Consider the following 19,352-nt stretch of genomic DNA (forward strand, 5'->3'; position numbering starts at 1 on the left):
TTGGGTACAAAATCAGCAGAATCCCACAGGACTGCTGCAGGTCCAGTATTTCCATTAAAAACAAAAAAATAAAAATCTGTTAGAAAGAGAAGTATAAATGTCCTGTGACATATACAAACATTTTGCCTATGCAACTGCAAGGGCTGTGTATTTTGACACGTGTGTCAAAAAAAAAAACAATAAAATAAAATTAAAAAATCCCAGCAGTTGGATTCATGCAACAGCTATTTTCTTTTTCTTTTTCACGTTCAAAAATGCAATAGAAGGAAGAAATGCCTTAGATGGTCGTTCATAAGTAACCCTGATTTCTGGCCTACCATGAGCTTGATGAAGTCCAGAAAATCCATCGTGGACTGATGCTTTCCCGAGTGCAAAATCGGATTTTTGCATTTTGCTAATCCCCGGTTACAATCTGTGTCCTGCTCTTTGTGATCCACCCTGCAATCAGAATCCAGCCACCCCAGATGCAACCCCGGACATTAATATAAAATCTTGATGTTGGAAAACAAGCATTTATTAGCCTAAATCTTAGCGTACAGGAGGGAGGAGGCTACTGGGCAGCACCTCTGGGCTTTGTCTGGAGAGTGCAGCATTCCCTTGGGCTGAGGACTACAAGGAGCTTTCCGAGGCAGACTGCAAGCTGGTGGTGGCCCGGAGCTGACACACTGGAGCACACGCTGCTGGGGCTGGGTTGTTTTCTGGCTCTGAGGAGCAGGACAAGCTTGTAGGAGATGACCCAGTACATCCTCTGGATCTTTTTCTTGGCCATGATGAAGGCAAGAGGGGAGCTGCCGTTCATCGCAGAGAACAATGCAGCTATGATGGTAAACTGGTAAGGAAAAAGGTGTCTTTCTTTGCTCCTTAATGGGGGATAGCAACACTTATTTGTCCTTTTTCTACCGCAGCTCCTCTGACTCTGTCATCTCTTGACTTTCATATGTCTTTGCTTTAGGAACAGCTTTGTGACTCCTGAGTTAGGCAAAGGGAAGGGATGAAGCTCCATAGTGGTTGTGTTTCGTGGGTCCCTCATGCTGCCTGAGGCAAGCTTTCCATTGCTTTGTCTTATGTTTGGAGAGTAAGCGACAAGCCTAGCCATCCGCTTTATTAGGCACATTTGGACATCTCAAGAAGAAAGATTTATGTGCCTTGATGCTTTGGTCAAAGTAACCTTGTGTGTGAGTGTACTCCTGCCTGTTTTCACATCTCCTAAATTTCCCGTGGATAGTAACTGGTTCCTAACTTGATCTATACCTCGTCCTCTACAATCCTGCCCTCCGCTCCAAGCCTGTCATTTTTCACCAGAGATGCAGCTGCATCTCCAGAAGACACCAGGCAATTAGACTGACTTTGTCATTGCTAATTACATTTCTTCCTGCCGCAGGGTGCCCCCTGTTGCCTCCCAGGCCCCACAGTGGAAACCTCCCTTCCCTTCAAGGCAGGCTATTTTGTTCCTGCGGGCTGAGGAGCCCTCACGCTCCATGCCACTAATGCTCTCAGGACGAGTGCATTGTGTAACCTGGTTAAGCCCCTGTCCCGCAGGGCCCCTGTGATGCCTGTCACAGCCTCGGCCCCCCCGGGACTCCCCCCACCAATGCGCACCCAGGGCTGCCCTTGCATGGGGGCCTTAAGAAGCAAGGGGGGGACAGCTCACGTGGGCGCCTGGGCCAGGATTAAACCTTCTTTGCTTCCCTAATGCTGCCACATCTGGTGCCTCTGCGTCCAGCTGGGGAGGAAACGGGAATCCTCGGGGCTGGTGGCTCCTCTCCGGCAGCAGGGTCCCCTGCGCACGCTGCAGAGCCACGCCACCACAGCCACTTGCCCTCCTCTCCCTCCTCCTCCCCCTGCCGCGGCCTCATCGAGCAAATCATTTTAAAGCGATGATTGAAACGGATCAAATGCGTGGGTGGTGTTTGCCTCCCGGGGTGGTTCCTCCCACAGGGAAATACGCCAGTAATAGTGCTGGCAGCCTGGGCAAAGGCAGCTGCCAAGAAGTTGTGTGCAGTGTCTCCAGCGCTCCTGTTAAATAGCAAGAGCTTGGATGCATCTTCTGCAGTGGCTTTGTAAAGTACCTAACAGCCAGCACAGGGCCCTGTCTGATTTAATACCTCTGCTAAGTAGCCAGGAACCTGCCGGGATCTTCCTAGCACCCCACATCCTACAGATGCATCCCTGTCCTCCCTGAAAAACAACCAGAGCCTTTCAGCAACCAGGGGGGTGGAAATATTCTCCCTACCTGTACTGGTGCTAATGTTTTCAGTTCCTACGGTCTGTCCCATCAGGTGGTACTGGTTAAGTCGTGAACCGTCTTCGGCCACCACCACAGACGTTGTGGTGCTATTAGTCCACACGTAGATCACTTCAGAATTGGGGTAAGCATCTGTCAACACAGGGAAAAAGAGATGGTGATGAGTAAAAAAACACCGTGTAATATTTTAGTGGATCCTTAAATGATAAATGGTGGGGAGAGGGAAGAATGGAGGAGTGAGAGTGAATGGAGAAAAACAAATAAAGATGATATAATCATGTTCCCATATGCCCAGCTCAAAAAATATTAGGTTGAAGCCTTCTAATATAACAGATGTGTGGGATGGTTTGTCAGAGGGTGGAACAGTGCAGGTATAAATATAATCCATCACAACCACTCGATTTGGGAAAGAGCAGCTCAGACCCATACTCATGTAGCTGGCAGCTCCTAAACCCCAGCGAGCCGCAGAAGGTATTTCTTGAAGTCCCCCCTCAAAAGCACTCATGCACCTCGAGTGCCTGGGCAAGAGGGAGCTTCTGTGTCTCGTCCCATTTCCAGGATAAAATACCAAGTGATGCTGTGGGCAAGCACGGGATCTGTTGTGTGTGCTGAGTTTGAGATACGTGCATGTGGGCGAGGGGATGTGTGGGGGGGATGACTGCAGATGAAGGAAGCTGGGACAAGTGTGTGTGCCCCTCTGTGCATGCATGTCTGTGACCCACAAGAGCAGAGAAAGTATCAAGGGGTGGGATGGCATGAAGGAGAGCAGGAGCAGGGTGTTGTGCTTACTGGAGCGAACTGGTGGTGGTGCAGATACACCTGCACACCTGGAGATGAGAACGTGACAAGATCTCTCTTACATGCATTTGGAAGTCCTTGGAAATAAAGGCAGTGGCAGAACTGCCAACTCATTCCCCCCTCAGTAATGTCGCTGTTATTTTTAAAGCCTTAACACCTGGAGTAATTAAACTATTATAAAAGAATCTCATTTTTCTTTTAGAAATACTGACAACACTGTCTTTTATTTTTATTTTTTAAGCTTTCTCTGCAGATTAAGTCTAAAAAAAAAAAAGAGCTGACTATACATTTAAATATATTTTATTTAATTAAGGAGATCTCACACTTCTTACCTGAGCACCCTGATCATAGAGAGATTTCGGGTAACTTTACTGAAGGCATGTTACATAGGCTGGAGTCCACTGTACTAATATCTCTGGACAACAGGCGAGGCTTACTTTCCCAGTAGGATGTGAAATGCAGATAGAGCTCAAAGGGGTTGAAATCAAATACAAATATCTCACCTTCTGCGCTCTGTAACTAGTAAGTTGGTGGTGCAGAATGTATTCTTCTGAAAAAAAATCATGTCCTAGTTCAATACAATCTAGCAGGCAACACGTGGTGGCCTTCCAGATAAGAACTTTAAAGGCAAAGGCAGGAGACTAGCTTGAAGGATTGTGTGTACTGTGTACTGTCTCCAACAGACCCCAAGTTTTGGTTGCCAGAGCCAGCAAGGTGTCTTGGAAAGCTGTGACACCACAGAGGACTTAAAAACTTTCCCAGAAAGCAGTTCAACATGAACTTCTGAGTCACTGCAATGGGAAAAAATATGCTAAGGCAGCCCCTGGATTCATACAGCCAGGAATGTCAAGCAGCAAACGGGAAGTCATCCTGGTTCGGGTTAGGAGCAGCCGTAGCACAATGAATCACATTGTGAGCTGCAGATCACTTGGATGCTGGAGCAGGCAGCAGGGAGGAAAGCAGTACCTTGTTCTCCCTGTTGCTAATCTTCCCTGAGCATCTGTGGGAAGTGCTACCAGAGGCAGAATACTAGGCTGGGTACACCTTTGATCTGAGTTTTTACAGCTATTCTTACATTGTTGTCCACACTTTAGAAAAGCTATAGAAATAATGACAGAGAAAGACAGTTCAAAAGAGGGTCACAAGTATCTCCAGGGACTGGAAAACAAGTGTTATGATTTGCAGCTTAAGGAGCTCAGCTTATTTAGCTCACTGACAAGAAGCTGAGACATGACTCAATCACTGAGCATAGATACTTCCATGCAGAAAAGAAATCTAAGAACAGGGTGGATTTTTCACACTACTGACAAAAGGAAAAGAAAAAAAAATCAGTGCCTGAAAGATGGTTTCAGAGAGATTCTGATGAAGAATAGGACACAATTTCCTAATTGGGGGTTGGGGTGTGATTAAACAGTGGATAATCTTCCAAGAAAAGACCATGGACTGCTGTCACTAGAAATATAAATATAGGATGAGATCTTTTTCATCATACCTCTGATAGTAGCTTGTTGCTGCTGTGCTCATTGCTGGAGCTAATCCAAGTTTTGGAATTTGAGAATCTATGAATCCTCCATCCTTATTAGCCATGCAGCCATGCAGGACTGCCCACACTCTTTTCATATGCTTGTATTTGTAGCTGTGGAGTAAAATTGCTGTAATTACATCTCATGATCTGCTTTGAAAGGCTACGAAGGAATTTCTTCCCTACTGCAAAATATTTGCATCACAAAAAGTGGTGGAATTTCACCTTTCCCTTAAGAGAAGAGATGCTCTCCTCATCCCAGAGATGATTACAAGTTTATAGCATTCCTTAAGTAATTCCAAAGCTAGATCTGGAGAAAAGAAGTAGGAGGAGATGGGTTGGTTTAAAAAGATACTGCAGAAAACCCTCTTTTTAAAATGCTTATCTGGTACATGTTCATATGTTGATGGCCCCAGTGAGTGTTGGATCTGTGTAGGACACTTTTCTGTTGAAAACACTGTAACCAAATTCCACTGAAATTGAGACATAAGGTTTAAAAGGCATTCAGATGTGTTATTTCTTAGCTCTACCTACCTTTGATGATCCTAAACTAAACCAGTGTCTCTGCTTTGAATTGCAGCCTTTACTGGGTACTTAAACACATGCACCTGTGCAGGCTTGGGGGCTCTTATTCTGGAACAGCCCAGCACATCCTTCTGTAAAAAAAATAACATCTGTAATTCAAACAGAGGCTGGGAGGTGCCAAACTGTGCCCAGACACACCAGATCTCACAGGCAATGCTTTGTGAGGCTGCTTTCTTTCTAAATTGGGGCAGGAAAGAGAGGCCTGGCAAGAAGAGCGAGCAGATAGGCAAGCAAGGGCAGAGCCTGGGACCAGTCCCTGCTTGGGAGGACTCCAGTTTGTGGATCCTCTTTCACAGGAGAATATCTATTGCTAGGCCACAGGATGGATGGCTGAGGGTACCCCTTTCTGCCCTCTTTCTGCCTGGGTGCCCTGCCACTGCCCAGCCAGGAGTAAAAGCATCTCTGGGGGAAGGGAGAACAGCCCATCTAGGAGGGAAGCTCCCAGCTTCTCCTTCCAGTGCTATCTGCTCTGTTTGCTTTGTGATGTAGACAAAGGAGGACTCAGGAATTTTCTTCTCCCTTCAGTGCGGTTTCCCTTGCTTGCTTCTGCTCTGACTTCAAACTAACTGCAGTGGGACTACAGGAGCTTCTTGTGCAGGAGCAGAAGGGTGGCTGTTGATAGGGCTTGAAGAGATAAGGGTTGCACACATCCTTATGGAGCCCACCCCAAATGGATGCAGCCAGCAGTGATTTCCCTGCCTCCAAAGAATTAATTAGGAAAGAGAAGACATTAGGAATAGGATGAATATACCCCAGTCTATGGATAACCTATCGCACAGGATCATGGATATGAACGCCCCATCTATCTCCCATGCAACTGTAAGAAAACCAGGCCTGTGTTTTAAAAGGCTGTTATAAAGGATTCTTTTGCTTAATGCCTCCTTAGCTCACTCTGGGCAGGCTATGAGAATCTAAGCTTCCTTGTAAGAAAGAGAAGAATTGAGAAAATGTCAAAACAGGAATGTGAATGTAAAAAGATGCAGTCACCCCCTCAGTCCCTAAGCACCTTTGAGAGAAATGTACAGCTCTGACAGGAATAGGCTACCCCACAAACCTTGGTGTAGCAGCGGAACCACCAACCATGTCTTTTCTGGTCATCTAGATAAACCTCTTGGTGCCTGTGTAATTGTACTACATGGTTGTCTTCCTGTCCTTCTGCTACACCTTCCCAGAAATCTCAGACTCCAGTTATCCTGATCTTGAGTACCAAAGGCTCCAGCTCCACTCCTGATAACCCATGCAGTATAATTAGACACAGTCATATTGAAAGCTGAATGTGTGGGAGTAGTCTAGAATAACGTTATTTTGCTACTGGGATAGAGCAGCTGCTAATGGAGAGATGGTATTATTCACTGTCATACCAAACTGTGTAAAAACCTCCCTCTGTTTCAGTAAAGCTCCCACAAGGTTTTCAGTCTGCCTTGCTCGCTGAAGGACTGAAGAACTTCAGCTCCTGCTTTCTAGAGTTATGGGAAAGGCTTACTGCTGATTAGGGAATGAGGCCCTCACCTCCTCCACACGGTGTGCACACTGAGCCAGGAGTCTCCCAGTGAGTGACAGGAAAATGTAGTAAATGCTTTGGGTTAGCAAGCTGGAAGAACACTGCTGGTGTTGCTGTAAAAGCAAACCCAAATTCAAAGCCACTGAAAATACAACTGAGACTGCTTGGCTTTCAGTCTAATTTAAGCAAGTAGGCTTCTTCTGCTATTCTGAATCCAAATAATTAATTTGGTGTTCTTTACCACCATTTTGCTAGCTTGCCAAAGAAAGCGGGAAGCCTCATTCAGTTATTCTTTCTCTTCCAAGCTCACTCTTTCAAAAAGCAAGAAAAAAAGGTAGCAGTTGAGATGAAGAGCTGAAAATGCAGAGAGGTATGATGTTATTAGAAGAAAGAAAATGACAACATATTTATTTCTAGTGGGCATTTGATAAACGACTGCAGACTTATCACCTACCAAAATGATGAAATAAAGTCATTTCTTTTCTTATCTGTTTATTGATGAGCGGATCCATTTTTCTACGTTCCAACATCCAACATACACCGCAGTGAATATAAAACCCATAAAGAACTCCTTTGTTGTTTTTCCACCCTCTCCACTATCTTCCTACTCTCATATATCTGGCAAGGTGAGCATGAAATGGCCCTTCTTACACCAGTGAACAGGGGGCAGGCGAGCAACCACAGCCAACGGGAGGAAATACATTAAGACAGGGTCTAACAGAGCAAAGCAGCCAGTTGGTAAGACCTAGAGGAACCTTGCCATTCACCCCTTGTGGGGTGACCTGTTTTCCCTTGGACAGTTGTACCTGAGCAGGAAAAGACACACTGGGACAACTGTCTGCGTTGACTTGTTGGCCTCTTTCAAGGTGTTTCTACTTCTGTTTTGGTAAAGCCTTACAGTAAGGTTTTTAGAAGGACAGGAATTAGATGTTCAGCTGCCCTCTCCAGTGAGTGAAACAGTGTGAGTCACTCAGCACCCTCCCAGTGAGCAGTCCATCAGCAGGAAGCCTTCTTCTGCCACTGCCTCCGCCACAGGAGCTAGCCCCACCTGTGGCTACGGACACACATTTTCCTTTCTCCCTTTTCTTTCTCTTCTACATTGAAATAAACTCCAGGAAAAAAATAAATAATAATAATAATAATAATAAATCTTAGCTCCTTAAGTCAAATAAAACCAAATGTGGATGACTGAGTCCAAACTTAAGGTCCGTGAGACCCAGATGTATTTCTAGGACCGAATTTTTTAAGCTATAATCACCCACAAAAAAAAATCTACAATTGAATTCTACAATTAAATGAACTGTCTAGCCACGGTCCATTACTGGATTTTTTCTTTTAGAAACACACTACTTAGAGATACCTAAAGAGATACTGTAGAAATTTGACTCAGCTTGTTTTCTATTTTACTCATTACAACTGTGCAGTTACATTCTTAGCTTTTACCATCATATTTATTACATGCCTCAAGATTGTCAGACTGCCTGATTTTGCAACCATTGCTAACCCCTATCAAAGTCTGTTGATTGAGAAAGCTGTGCATAAATTGTTTTTAGAAACTCTAGTTATAATAGCAATATTCAAACAAATATCTATGTCCATCTCTCTATCTATGTATTTGACTCACTTAGAAGAGACCGTTAGATAACTCAATAGAGATCCAGATTTACAACCATGCAGATTTCTGCAGGCAGTAAAACAGTGCTGCTAAGAAGCCATAAGGTAGCAGCTTGAATTCCAAAATTCAGGCTGGGTTTCTTCTCGTTGGTGCATGAATACTTTTTACCTTATTACACAGCACTGTCAATGTTTGTGTCTATACAGCTGAGGCTAGATTTGAGTTCTGTAATTGGAATTTCCCATTAAATTGACTTGATGAGAATGAATCAGTGTACAAATGAGATCACTCTATAGGAAGAAGAAGAGATCGAGTAAAAATGTAAATTTAAATATAAAAATAACAAACAGTTCTAAATATGCATGGACTGGGTCTGGGGGGAAATAGCTTTTTATAAAAGTAAGTTATTAAAGTAAAACAGTGATTTAAATTCTAAGAGAAATGTATTTACCTATTCAATGACTAAGAGCATAAATCAAGACTTTTCCATAGTGTGATGCTGAATTCTGCTGTTCTTATGGGAATTTGGAGGTCACAGAAATTACTTAAGGGACCTGAAATCATCGGAATTAAAACCGACCATTTAAACTGGCATGAGCTTACAGCACCTTGATAAACAGCATGAATGATTTTGAATATATGCCATGGACAAGAAGCATAATGTAAATGAGAATCACTTAGAATCACAGAGTGGTTGGGGTTGGAAGGAACATAGTGAGATCATCCAATCCAAACCCCAGCTCAAGCAGGGCCACCTAGAGCCAGTTGTCCAAGACCATGTCCACACGGTTTTCAACTGTCTCCAAGGATGGAGACTCCACAACCTCTCTAGGCAACCTATTCCACTGTTTGACCACCCTCAAAATGAAAATGTTTTCTTGTGTTCTGATAGAATTTTGTGCTTTTAAATTTGTGCCCATCATCTGTTCTCCCGTCACTGGGCACCACTGAGAAGAGCCTGTCTCTCCTCTTTTCATTCCCTCCCATCACGTATTTATACAGATGGAATAAATCCCCCTGAACCTTCTCTTCTCAAGGCTGAACAGTCCCAGCTTTCTCAGCCTCTCACTATATGAAAGATGCTCCAGCCTTTAAATTATATTTGTGGTCCTGCACTTGACATGTTCCACAAAGTCCCTATCTTTCTTGTACTCGGGATATCAGAATGGGGCACAGTGCCCCAAATGTAAGTAGAAATGAAAAACTCAGAATGAAATATTTTTGGAACAGCGCAATATCATCTAGATGGGACAAAAGAGGACCTACAAAGAGGAAGTCATCATCATGGACTTAAAGCAACTCTTCTATGAAACTGATGAGAAAAGATAATAGGACACCATTGACTGTGAAATAGCAGGAATTTCAGCCTTACTAAAATGACCATTGTTTCTGTTCTCCCAGAATTTACAAGAAAAATATGTATTGATAATATGGGCAGTATTTTATATGTTTTCCCAATACAAAGTTTTATTCGATTTTTTTTTTCACATTCCACAGGGAATGGAATAGGATGCTTTAAAAAATGTGCTAGATGGGTCTCAAGAGACTTCATTACTAAGCAACACTAATATACTGTACTGATCATTACTAAAAAAATAAAGCCCTAAGTTAGATCAAAATGACTCTGTTTCAGAATGTAATTTATAAGTCACCTTAGGAAAAGGTGGGAATAGGAATGTGATAGAAGTGTCTACGGCTTGGAAATTAAATGGAAACACCAACTGTACCCACAACGTGGTGAGAAATACAGAACTGAAGATGCCTGTGAAATTTGTTTTGAGACACAGAGTTTTATGATGTTCCTTCAGCTTTTCAAAGCAAGTGACAGGTGGAAGGTCCTACTTAATTTTAGAAATTCCAGTTCATGGGGGAAAACTCTAAATATGACCCTACTTTGAGCTCAAAAAACATAAAGCAAAGGAAGAAAAAAGCCTTGTGATTTTGCCTGAAAGAAACTTTGTAATTTTTGAGGTGTGATTCATGGTTAACATAGGCAAGGCTGCTGACTGCTTTAATACAATAAATTAGCTATTTGCAAGCTGGTACACTAAATCACAGTCATACCAATGATGAATGTAATATGAATACTAATGAACAGTTGCACTGATAATTTGCCCAGCCACAGTACCCTCCCAGGATGCTATTACACCACCTAAGAATAGCCCTAAGCTAGGAGCTGTGCAGAGTAATGCAGAATTTCTCTCAAGGATCACTGTGGAGACCCAATTTGGCAACCAGAGCTCTGCCCCTCAGAGAGGTGTGCATATTTGCCCCCACGCAGGCAGTGTCACCACCAGGACAGCTGGCGATTCGCTGCCCCATCCTGCATGCCCACATGGCAATGGGGAGCAATCAGAGTAGTGCATATATTCCCCAGGCACAGGGACTGCAACTGCAAACTGTCTCCTCACTGTGAAATCTGACAATGTAGGTACCTCATGCATGGCATACCAACCAGAGCTGGGATCCCCAGGCTCTGCTCAGAGAAAAAGAACAGCAAAAAGATAAAGTTTTCCCAGTGGGACACCCTGGACCACATCAAAAGGACAACATATGGGCACGTTTAGACAACTAACCTGTGCCACCCACACCATGGGCAGACTGAAAGGGGTGACTAAACAGGGGCTGCTCTTGGGTTATTTCATGTCCATGTGCTCTGAGGCATCAGGTCATCTTCCCAAAGTGCCCGCTCTCATCTGAGAGCTGACTTTAGGGAGCAGGTGATGTCTTCCTTTTTTTGCTTGTTCTTTTCAACCCCCCTTCCCGTTTCTTCCCTTCACTGCAGTCAGTATTTATAACACAACCTCCTCCTTTATTTTGGGATTTAGTCTCAGTTGTCTTGATCTAGAACTAATCCAAGAATTGATTCTCTACCATATGTAATGGTGGCTGCACAACTGACTTTCACATTGAAGAGCTCAAAATCTGGTATTCTGGCCTTGATGTTTTCTTTTTTTCTGTTACGGCTGGTAAAAATATCTGTTGCAAGAGTAATACAGCAATCGAGCAGGAGGATGTGCTTGGATGACATTTAAAAATCTGAAATATCCTGGAATCCCCCTGACCATACGCTGGTCTTTGTAGGCCTGGCATATGGCAGTTCCAAATTGGTTGGCCAGTTTGAGTGCCATAGTAACATTTAATGAACTTTGAATTTGTAATCACTATATTAGGCAGCTATATTAACTGCTTCATTAGATAAAACAGCATGGTCATGAGGAAGACGCTAGAGATTTAATTTACTTTTTGCAAAGCAAATAAAAGTATCCTCCAAAGTGTGACTGACACCATTACTCACACTGCACAGTATCTTACTCTGTAAGCAATCTTGATTGCAGTGGTCCACTCATTTTGCAAGCTGCTGCTTAATATTAGCAAAGCTAATGAGATCAGCTCTCCAGGAGTATCGCTAGGGTTTCCTTTGAGAAATTTCCTTTTCCTTTGAGAAATGCTGAGTGAATTTTAGAAAGTTTTAAAGGGTGCCTTCAAAAACATGGTATTTTAGGCCAAAACTTACTTCATGGAGTGAAACCATGACCTTACCATAATTAATGGAAGTTCTTCCCACCCACTTCAGTGGCACCAGGCACTCACAGGCAGCACATCTACCGAGCTACCATTCAGAGCATCATGATTTATGCATCAGTAGGACCTGAAACCAGCCAAGAGTGATTGGGACTACTTGCAGAACTAAATATATGCCTTTGTTTCTGAAACTGGTCTCTTAATGAAGACATTTACAACTCTCAGAAGTATTGCTACACTAATAACACTGTGCGAATGTATGATCAATAGACAGGTAGAGGCAGTAGGCTGAAATATTATTGTTCAAACACTTTAACACTGCTCAGAGACTACAACCACCAGAACTTATTCTTTATGCCCAAGTTGCAGTCACTTAAGGCTCAGCAGTGGGAAAACTCCCCAAACCCCAAAGTCAGAGAAAAGATCCTCTTGTTCCCATCCTCAGCTGCTAGCCTCAAGGCTCAAACTTAGCTGGGTTTTCCTGAACCCTGGAAGCCAGCCCTTTGGCAGGCATATTGCTATTTCATATACCATCACATGCTGCAACATGATTGAAAATGTCAGGCACGCAAGGCTACTTGAAACTCTGAAGAGCATCGTCTGCTCCAGGGCCCTTCAGGGCAGCAGTGCAGAATGAGGAGCACCTGCAGTCCTGAGAATGGGTGCTGGTGCAGAGACCCAGCAGCACAGCTTCTATTTCTGCTCCCGACACTGAGCTGGAGGGTGACCTTCTGGAAGAGACTCCAGCTTTTTCAGCCTGTGACTAGGCTCCTTTGTGGGGTCATAGTGTAGCCTGGTATTTAGGAGAAGGGGGCTGCTCCGGTTTGCCATGTGAGGGCAGCTGCACACTCGCTCTTCCTCCTCTCTCCCTCACCTTCCACTGATGTATAACCGAGGCTTTTTCATTTCCCTTCGTAATGAACACAAAAGGAGAGTTTTGTTAATGGGCACAGAACAGCCCGAGGCCATCAGTTGTTGAACTCTGTGGTGGATAAAAGCCCTTTCCACTGGGAGCCCCTCTGAAGGGAGCTGGTGCTTGTCAGAGAAAGCCCCATTTTGCAGGCATGTGTCCGTCACAGAGCTAAAATGTCCCCTCTTTGGGAGCCCATCCCCTCTGGCCACAGAGACCCAGGGCCAAAGGCGCTTAAGTATTCATCTTCCCTGTACACAAGTAAAACATTTCCTTATCGACAGCCATCAGCTGACCTATTTTAGTCATCTGCTTTAGGAGGAGATTAACCTGAGTGTAAAAATATCTGCTTCTCTCCCCTGACTATAAGAGGGGTGAGAGTGGTTATCTCAGCTGTATATATTTACTCTGCAGAAATATAAATTTAGGAGAGAAGGATCTCATCTTTGCTGACAGATTTACTACTGGGATGCTTTCAGCAAAGCAGCTAGCTGGTAGCACAGGCTGGACATGAGCAGACTTTCAGTGGACGTGGTATGGGAACGGGGAGAAAAAAAAGACAGCCCTTCAGGCTTCCCTTCTTCCCTTCTATTTCTTCACCAAAGACAACCCGAAAAGACTACTTATTTTAAAGAAACTTGCTGAGCTTGAATTGCAGCATGCAGTATATCACAGCTTGGGCTAACCTGGCTTTCGGTACAGGGGATGAGGCTAACATAGGACCTGGCAATTTGGAGGGAGGACTGATGGCTGACAAGAGACCGAGGTGTCAGGAAGGAGCTGCCAGACTGGAAACTGAAATCAAAGTTTCGGCAGTGTCTTGCAGCTTTTTTTTCTTTCCCCCAAAGCTGTAGGCAAGTCATTAATGTACTGCAGTAGCACTGGGAGGCTCTAATTGAACCTAGGGACCCATAATGACAGAGGCAATAAAAGCAGGTAATGAACCACTCTATCTTTGCTCAGAAGAGACTGTAATTGCTCTTTGCCTCCTTCATCCTCACCTGCAAAATGCAGGCAGAGGAGACCTACCTGCCTCACACCAGTATCATGAGAATGATTTCAGAAGTGTTTATGAAATGCTTAGAAGCCACAGAAACAGCCACCTTAGAAAACAACAGCCATTAAAAACCTGGCGTGTGAAGCAGTGGAGCAGTTGTTACCCATTTGTCCCATTTACAAATAATATCCCATTTACTGGTGGCATAAACCTGTGATCCACAGCTGGCGACTTTAAGCCCTCGCTGTGCTTTTGGGGGCATTATGGGCCAAGTAACATCTTTGCAGGTTTGCACCCAAGGATCATTTCAAAGCTATAGATGCCTTAAGCTCATGAAGCAGAGTATCTGCATGTTATTTTCTACTGCTGACAACTCAAATTGAATCACAGTTTTCCTGCAATCAGGCAGTTGCTCAGCCTTTAAATGTAGGATGTAATCTCCAGAGTGGGAAATACATGCTGATGCTTGTATCATCAGCAAAGCACCTGGATCTCCACACTGTTCTGCCACTACAGCATCGAGACCTCTTTCAGGCGAGGGAAAAAAATGCTGTTGAGTATCTCCACACTAGTTCCTCTCCCTGCATGAACTTCCGTTTTCTTGAGCTGATGTCAGTCAAGCTTTTCCTCCTGAAAAGCCTGCTGTGTGTGGGCCACCTTCAGATGAAGAGGCTGCCCACCAGGCAGGAGGCTTGCAAGCTTTCAGCCACGGCTGCTCAAGCAGCTACAGAAGATGCCAGCTGAGCCCTGGGGAAGCACTCCTAACAAATACAAAACCCATTTTCAATAACCATGATCCTGCATGCATGTTGGCCCTCCAGGCTGGGAGGGAGCCGAGCCCATGGCCACTGCAGCCCAGCATTTGCATTGACTACAAGCTGGACAGGGAAGACTTTTTTCAGGCATTTATTCTTTCCGACTTCTCTTTTCAACTCTGTTATGAACCTAAGGGGAAAAAGTGACTGGCATCTGAACAGATGATCACAAAAAGTAGGAACTGACTGATCCAAACCCAGGCAGTGTTTCACAGGAAAGTAATCGCACCCAGAGGATGAGATGGTAGCAAATGTTGCGTTTTTAATGTATTTTTAAAATTCTCTTGGTGCAGACCTGAGTATACGTGATAAAGTCTTTGAAAAATTAATTAATGACAGTGACTACAAACTGCTAGGAGGAAACTAGCAGGTTTTCCAACTTCTTCTGGAAAGTCCTGAATGTATCATTGACGCAGGTGAAGGAAAACTGACTGATGTGACAATTTTAGAGAGCTTTTAGAAAGGGCCCTTTTCACTTCTGTCACACTAACAGGTACCACTTAGTTGGGAAACCTAACAAACAAGTGAGAAGTTAGGGCCATATTTATTGGTAAGTTCTGCTCAAGGACAGAGTCCCATAATAACACCTGTGGAAACATGATTCACACAGTCCAGGCTCAGGAGCCCGCTTTTTAAATTCTAAGCAGATTTCTCTTGAGAAAGGCTTCTTAGATTTCTGAAATACTCAAGTATTATAGTATTTCCTTTTAAGCACCACATTCCTTCAATCTCCTGCCCTTTGGGAGCTCCAGGCTGCATTGTTCCACATTTTGTATGGGACTGAACACAAGGAACTTGTGAAGCTGTTGACTGCACTGAGTGTTTAAAATGCTGGACTGAAGAGGTACCTGTGTTGTTACAGATGTGTATTTGAAATGAGTACAGGCTATGCTGTGCCACCTGTGAGATCACAGAAGTAATTATTGGTATAATCTACTCCACTCAGTGTAGGAGAAACAGCAAAGCTCCTACAAGATGCTTGCAGAAATAGTAAAGTTGTCTCTACACAGAAGAGCATTACTGACTTCTTTATTAAGACCCCTTGAAAAAACGTGACTTCCAACATAAATAACTGGTATAGTACCTAGAAGAGATACAAAAGCTTGCGGCCAACATATGCAACACCTAACTGATCTACAGCAGCAACTGTTTCTTCTGAACAGTGTATAACAGAGGTATCTATTTCTGAGCTAGCTACATAGACAAAAATTGATTTCTAAGTTTCTCTGACCAAGGCAAAATGTACTTATCTACATCGGAGTTAGTATTGCAGAGATATAGGGACTTCTAAAATATGATTCATCTCATCGTTAGGCAGTAGTCAAAAATGGTTCTAATGAGCTGTACTACAAAAGTACTTACTTCCTTTCAGTGGCCATAAAGGGGGTCCAGACAACTAACTGTGATACAGTTGTCTATCTAAAATTGTCACAGACCCATCCTGTCCATGTTCCAATGCTTCACTATCAATGTGAGGCTTTCAATATGAGACAAACCTCTCTGTTCATTCTGGAGCTGAGCATTTCCACATCCCAGAACAGAAAAGAGGCACAGCAGATTTGGGCAAGTCTAGTGGAACCTAGTGGCTCTTGTGAATCCCTACGATTTTATGAGTGTGTTTCAGCCAACACAGTCCCATGACTAGTCAGGTGTCCAAAAGTCCAAGGATTCTAGAGTCAAATAACAGCAATTACCATTAGGTGGTCTCCACCTTCTCCACTAATTCTAAGACATGTATTATAAATTAGTTCAGGCTAGATGACTATGCTTTACTAACTAAACTTATATAAAATTTAAATCCAGGTCTAAGCCACTTGTTTAGATTGCTTTTGTCTGACACTGCCACAAGCATCTCTTTCAGCATGTCTACAGACCCAGTCTTTAAACAACTTGAAATTAGCAGAGACAAATTACAGCTAAAGTGGTTGTTGGTAACGAGTGGGAATACAAGGTACGAGGAAGGAGCTGAGAAATGTATCAAAGCTCAGAAATTTTAGTAATCAACTAGCTTCACCTTATTTTAGTCATTCAGGTGTCCACTGCAACGTAGGTATCTAAGTAAGAAGTGATAAACTTCAGGAAAATGTAAAAGACTTTACCTGAGCTAGCAGCATGCCTCCCTTGACTTCATGTAAAGCTTCTATAAACCACATAAAGGCCAAAATTTGAATGTCTATATTAAGTGACTTTTCCTTTAAATTACAAAATCTCAACCTAGTCTTGAACTTGGCCACTCAGCATTTTATAGAGAACCTCCCTGCCTCTCTCCATGTGCCATTTCCAAAAGCAGGCACTAACACGTTCAACATGCCTTATTGCCTATCTCAGCTTTCAGGAAAAGACTCAGGAACCTCTTCTGGCCATCTAATAAAGGCAAATAATAGAAAAATTCTGCCTCTCCATTTGAGCCTGTGGTTCCAATACTCCCTAGGAACAACCTGTGAAAACCTACTGAAGAGTCATTACCCAGACTGTTTTGAAGTTGTCCCTCCACGCCTGCAGTTCTGCAACTTCACAGGTGCTAATGGGGGGAAGCACAAAATTGAGAAACTCCCTGTAGGTGTCTTCACCTCAGATCTATCTCAGTTATTTCTGAGAATTATGAAGAAACTTCACCACCAGGGGAATTTTCTTAAAAAACTTTTTTGGAGAAATTTCTCTGCAGCTGTAAGTGCATGGATAGTTTGTAAACAGTGAGAGCTTTACTAGAGCTATTTCACTGTTGGAATAAGATACCTGGGATGCTGGTGAACCTCTTGTCTGCTCATTACTCTGACATCACCAGCTACCTTTGAGCAAAATAATTTGAGTATGCCTTCTGCTATAGAAATAGCCTGTGCACTTTTTGTTATCAAAGACCACAGAAGACACCATGACTCACTATGAGCTGTTAAAAAGGAAGATGTACACAAACCATGCTAACTTCTTTCTTCAGATGCTACAGATTTTACTTAGCACTGTTTTCTCACAGTCTGCAAACTCTCTATTCGATCTACAGCAACCAATCTTCTCCATCCGCATGGCCAAATGAAATTCATCAGTAAGAAACGCCAGGCCTGTTTTTCCACAGCACTGCTTGTGAGCTAGGGGATCTCATTATTTTCAGAATATTCATTAGAATCTCTACTTACTCTAAAAATAGTAGGATTTTTTTTTTTCAGTTGAGTGACTAGTGGGCAACAGATTCATGCATATATTTGTTCCACAACACAAGATAAATGTATGTACTCAGACACCACGCCTTCAAAAGGCAGTTGCCATAAATAGAGTCCATGTTACAATATGTGACATTGTCAAAGCACCAGTTAACATTCACTAATAGCAATTAACTAATTCATCTTCAGGGCAACCCTGCAAGCTAGGTAAAACTGATATAATTAACGCATGAGTAAAATGAGATTTAGGAGTTAAGTCAGTTGCCTTGGCAGAGGTCTTTGTGGTCGAGTGGATTAGACATCTGTCTCTCCAACCAAAGAAGTTGTGTCTAATCCTTTTTCTGACATTGATTTGCTGTGTGACCTTACAGAAAGTCAATTAACTTCTCTGCCTCAGCTGCCCTAGCAATAATGATGCTTACCTTCCCAGTGACACATGGGCGTTTGGAGACTGCACTGAACAATACTTTTAATGTACTCTTAAGGCCTATCAGTGGATGAGGTGAAACATTAAACCTTCCTAGCTTTAACGTCCTTGCTGTCTTATCTAACTCCTCCTCCCCACACCAAAAATAGCTTGAGGGCAAGGAGGAATTTCTTCAAGCTAAGACCCAGCTTGTGAAAACATGGCTGGCACCAAGAAGTGCCACCAGATCCTGTTTGGCCTACAAATTTACTCAGAGTACAGGTCAGTATTAGAAATACAACGGGAGTTTGGGGAGGGACTCTTTGTCAGGGAGTGTAGTGATAGGACAAGGAGCAATGGCTTTAAACTAGAGGGTACATTTAGAGAGGGTACATTTAGATTAAAAGAGGCTTTAAAGAGGGTACATTTAGATTAGATGTAAGGAAGAAATTCTTCACTCAGAGGGTGGTGAGGCCCCGGCACAGGTTGCCCAGAGAAGCTGTGGATGCCCCATCCCTGGAGGTGTTCAAGGCCAGGCTGGATGGGGCTTTCGGCAACCTGGTCTGGTGGGAGGTGTCCCTGCCCATGGCAGGGGGTTGGAACTGGGTGGGCTTTAAGGTTCCTTCCAACCCAAACCTTTCTGTGATTCTATGAATTTTGAATCTCGCCCGTGAAAGAAACTAGGAAGAAACTATGCCACGTTGCTGTGATGTGGCACACAGATTGCCCTAGCCATCCAAACCCAGCATCCCTGACTCAGAGTAGAGCCTCTTTGCAGAGCTCAGCCACAAGAGGCTGTGCCCATGTACCATCCCCACCTCCCTGGTAGCTCTAAATAAAATTCCTGTGGGATGGTTTCTACAGGTAGCCTTAGTGCTAGCAGGGACACAAGCCCAGAGAGGGAGTACTTCCATGCACGCACTGCCCGGAGCAGACCCCCTGGCCATGCTGCAGGCTTGGGCGGGCCACCTGCAAGCACGGGGGAACCGTACATCTAAAATCTGCTCCGTTAGTTGATTAGCAGCTGTCCTTGAGCTTCTGTCCTCTAGCCAGCATAGCATTTCATGACATGCCACAGGGCATTTAGAGGTATTGCTTTTGCAGTTGGTGTTTGAACTGCCTGGCCAGTATCTGCGTGCATGTAATTTTATACCCCTTTTTCTGTATTTGACCTTGCTTTGAATTATTTCTGCAAAATATTCTGTTGCTATATATAATTCTGCCTCAGCCTGTAAAAATTCCTACATTATAATACAGCAAAACCCAGTCAAACAGGAC

General features: G+C 43.6%; 1 protein-coding gene across 6 annotated transcripts in view; it reads right to left on the bottom strand.

Annotated features, from left to right (window-relative positions):
* Positions 1-19,352, bottom strand: part of GABRA5 (gamma-aminobutyric acid type A receptor subunit alpha5) — a 57,712-nt gene that overhangs the window by 7,744 nt on the left and 30,616 nt on the right. For all 6 annotated transcript variants that reach the window (XM_040535594.1, XM_040535577.1, XM_040535585.1 and 3 more), the window contains one exon: positions 2,234-2,377. In XM_040535594.1, coding sequence (XP_040391528.1) covers positions 2,234-2,377 — 144 coding nt within the window. The remainder of the gene's footprint in view (positions 1-2,233; positions 2,378-19,352) is intronic.

This window comes from Cygnus olor, chromosome 1 (assembly GCF_009769625.2).
Source record: "Cygnus olor isolate bCygOlo1 chromosome 1, bCygOlo1.pri.v2, whole genome shotgun sequence".
Taxonomy (NCBI): domain Eukaryota; kingdom Metazoa; phylum Chordata; class Aves; order Anseriformes; family Anatidae; genus Cygnus; species Cygnus olor.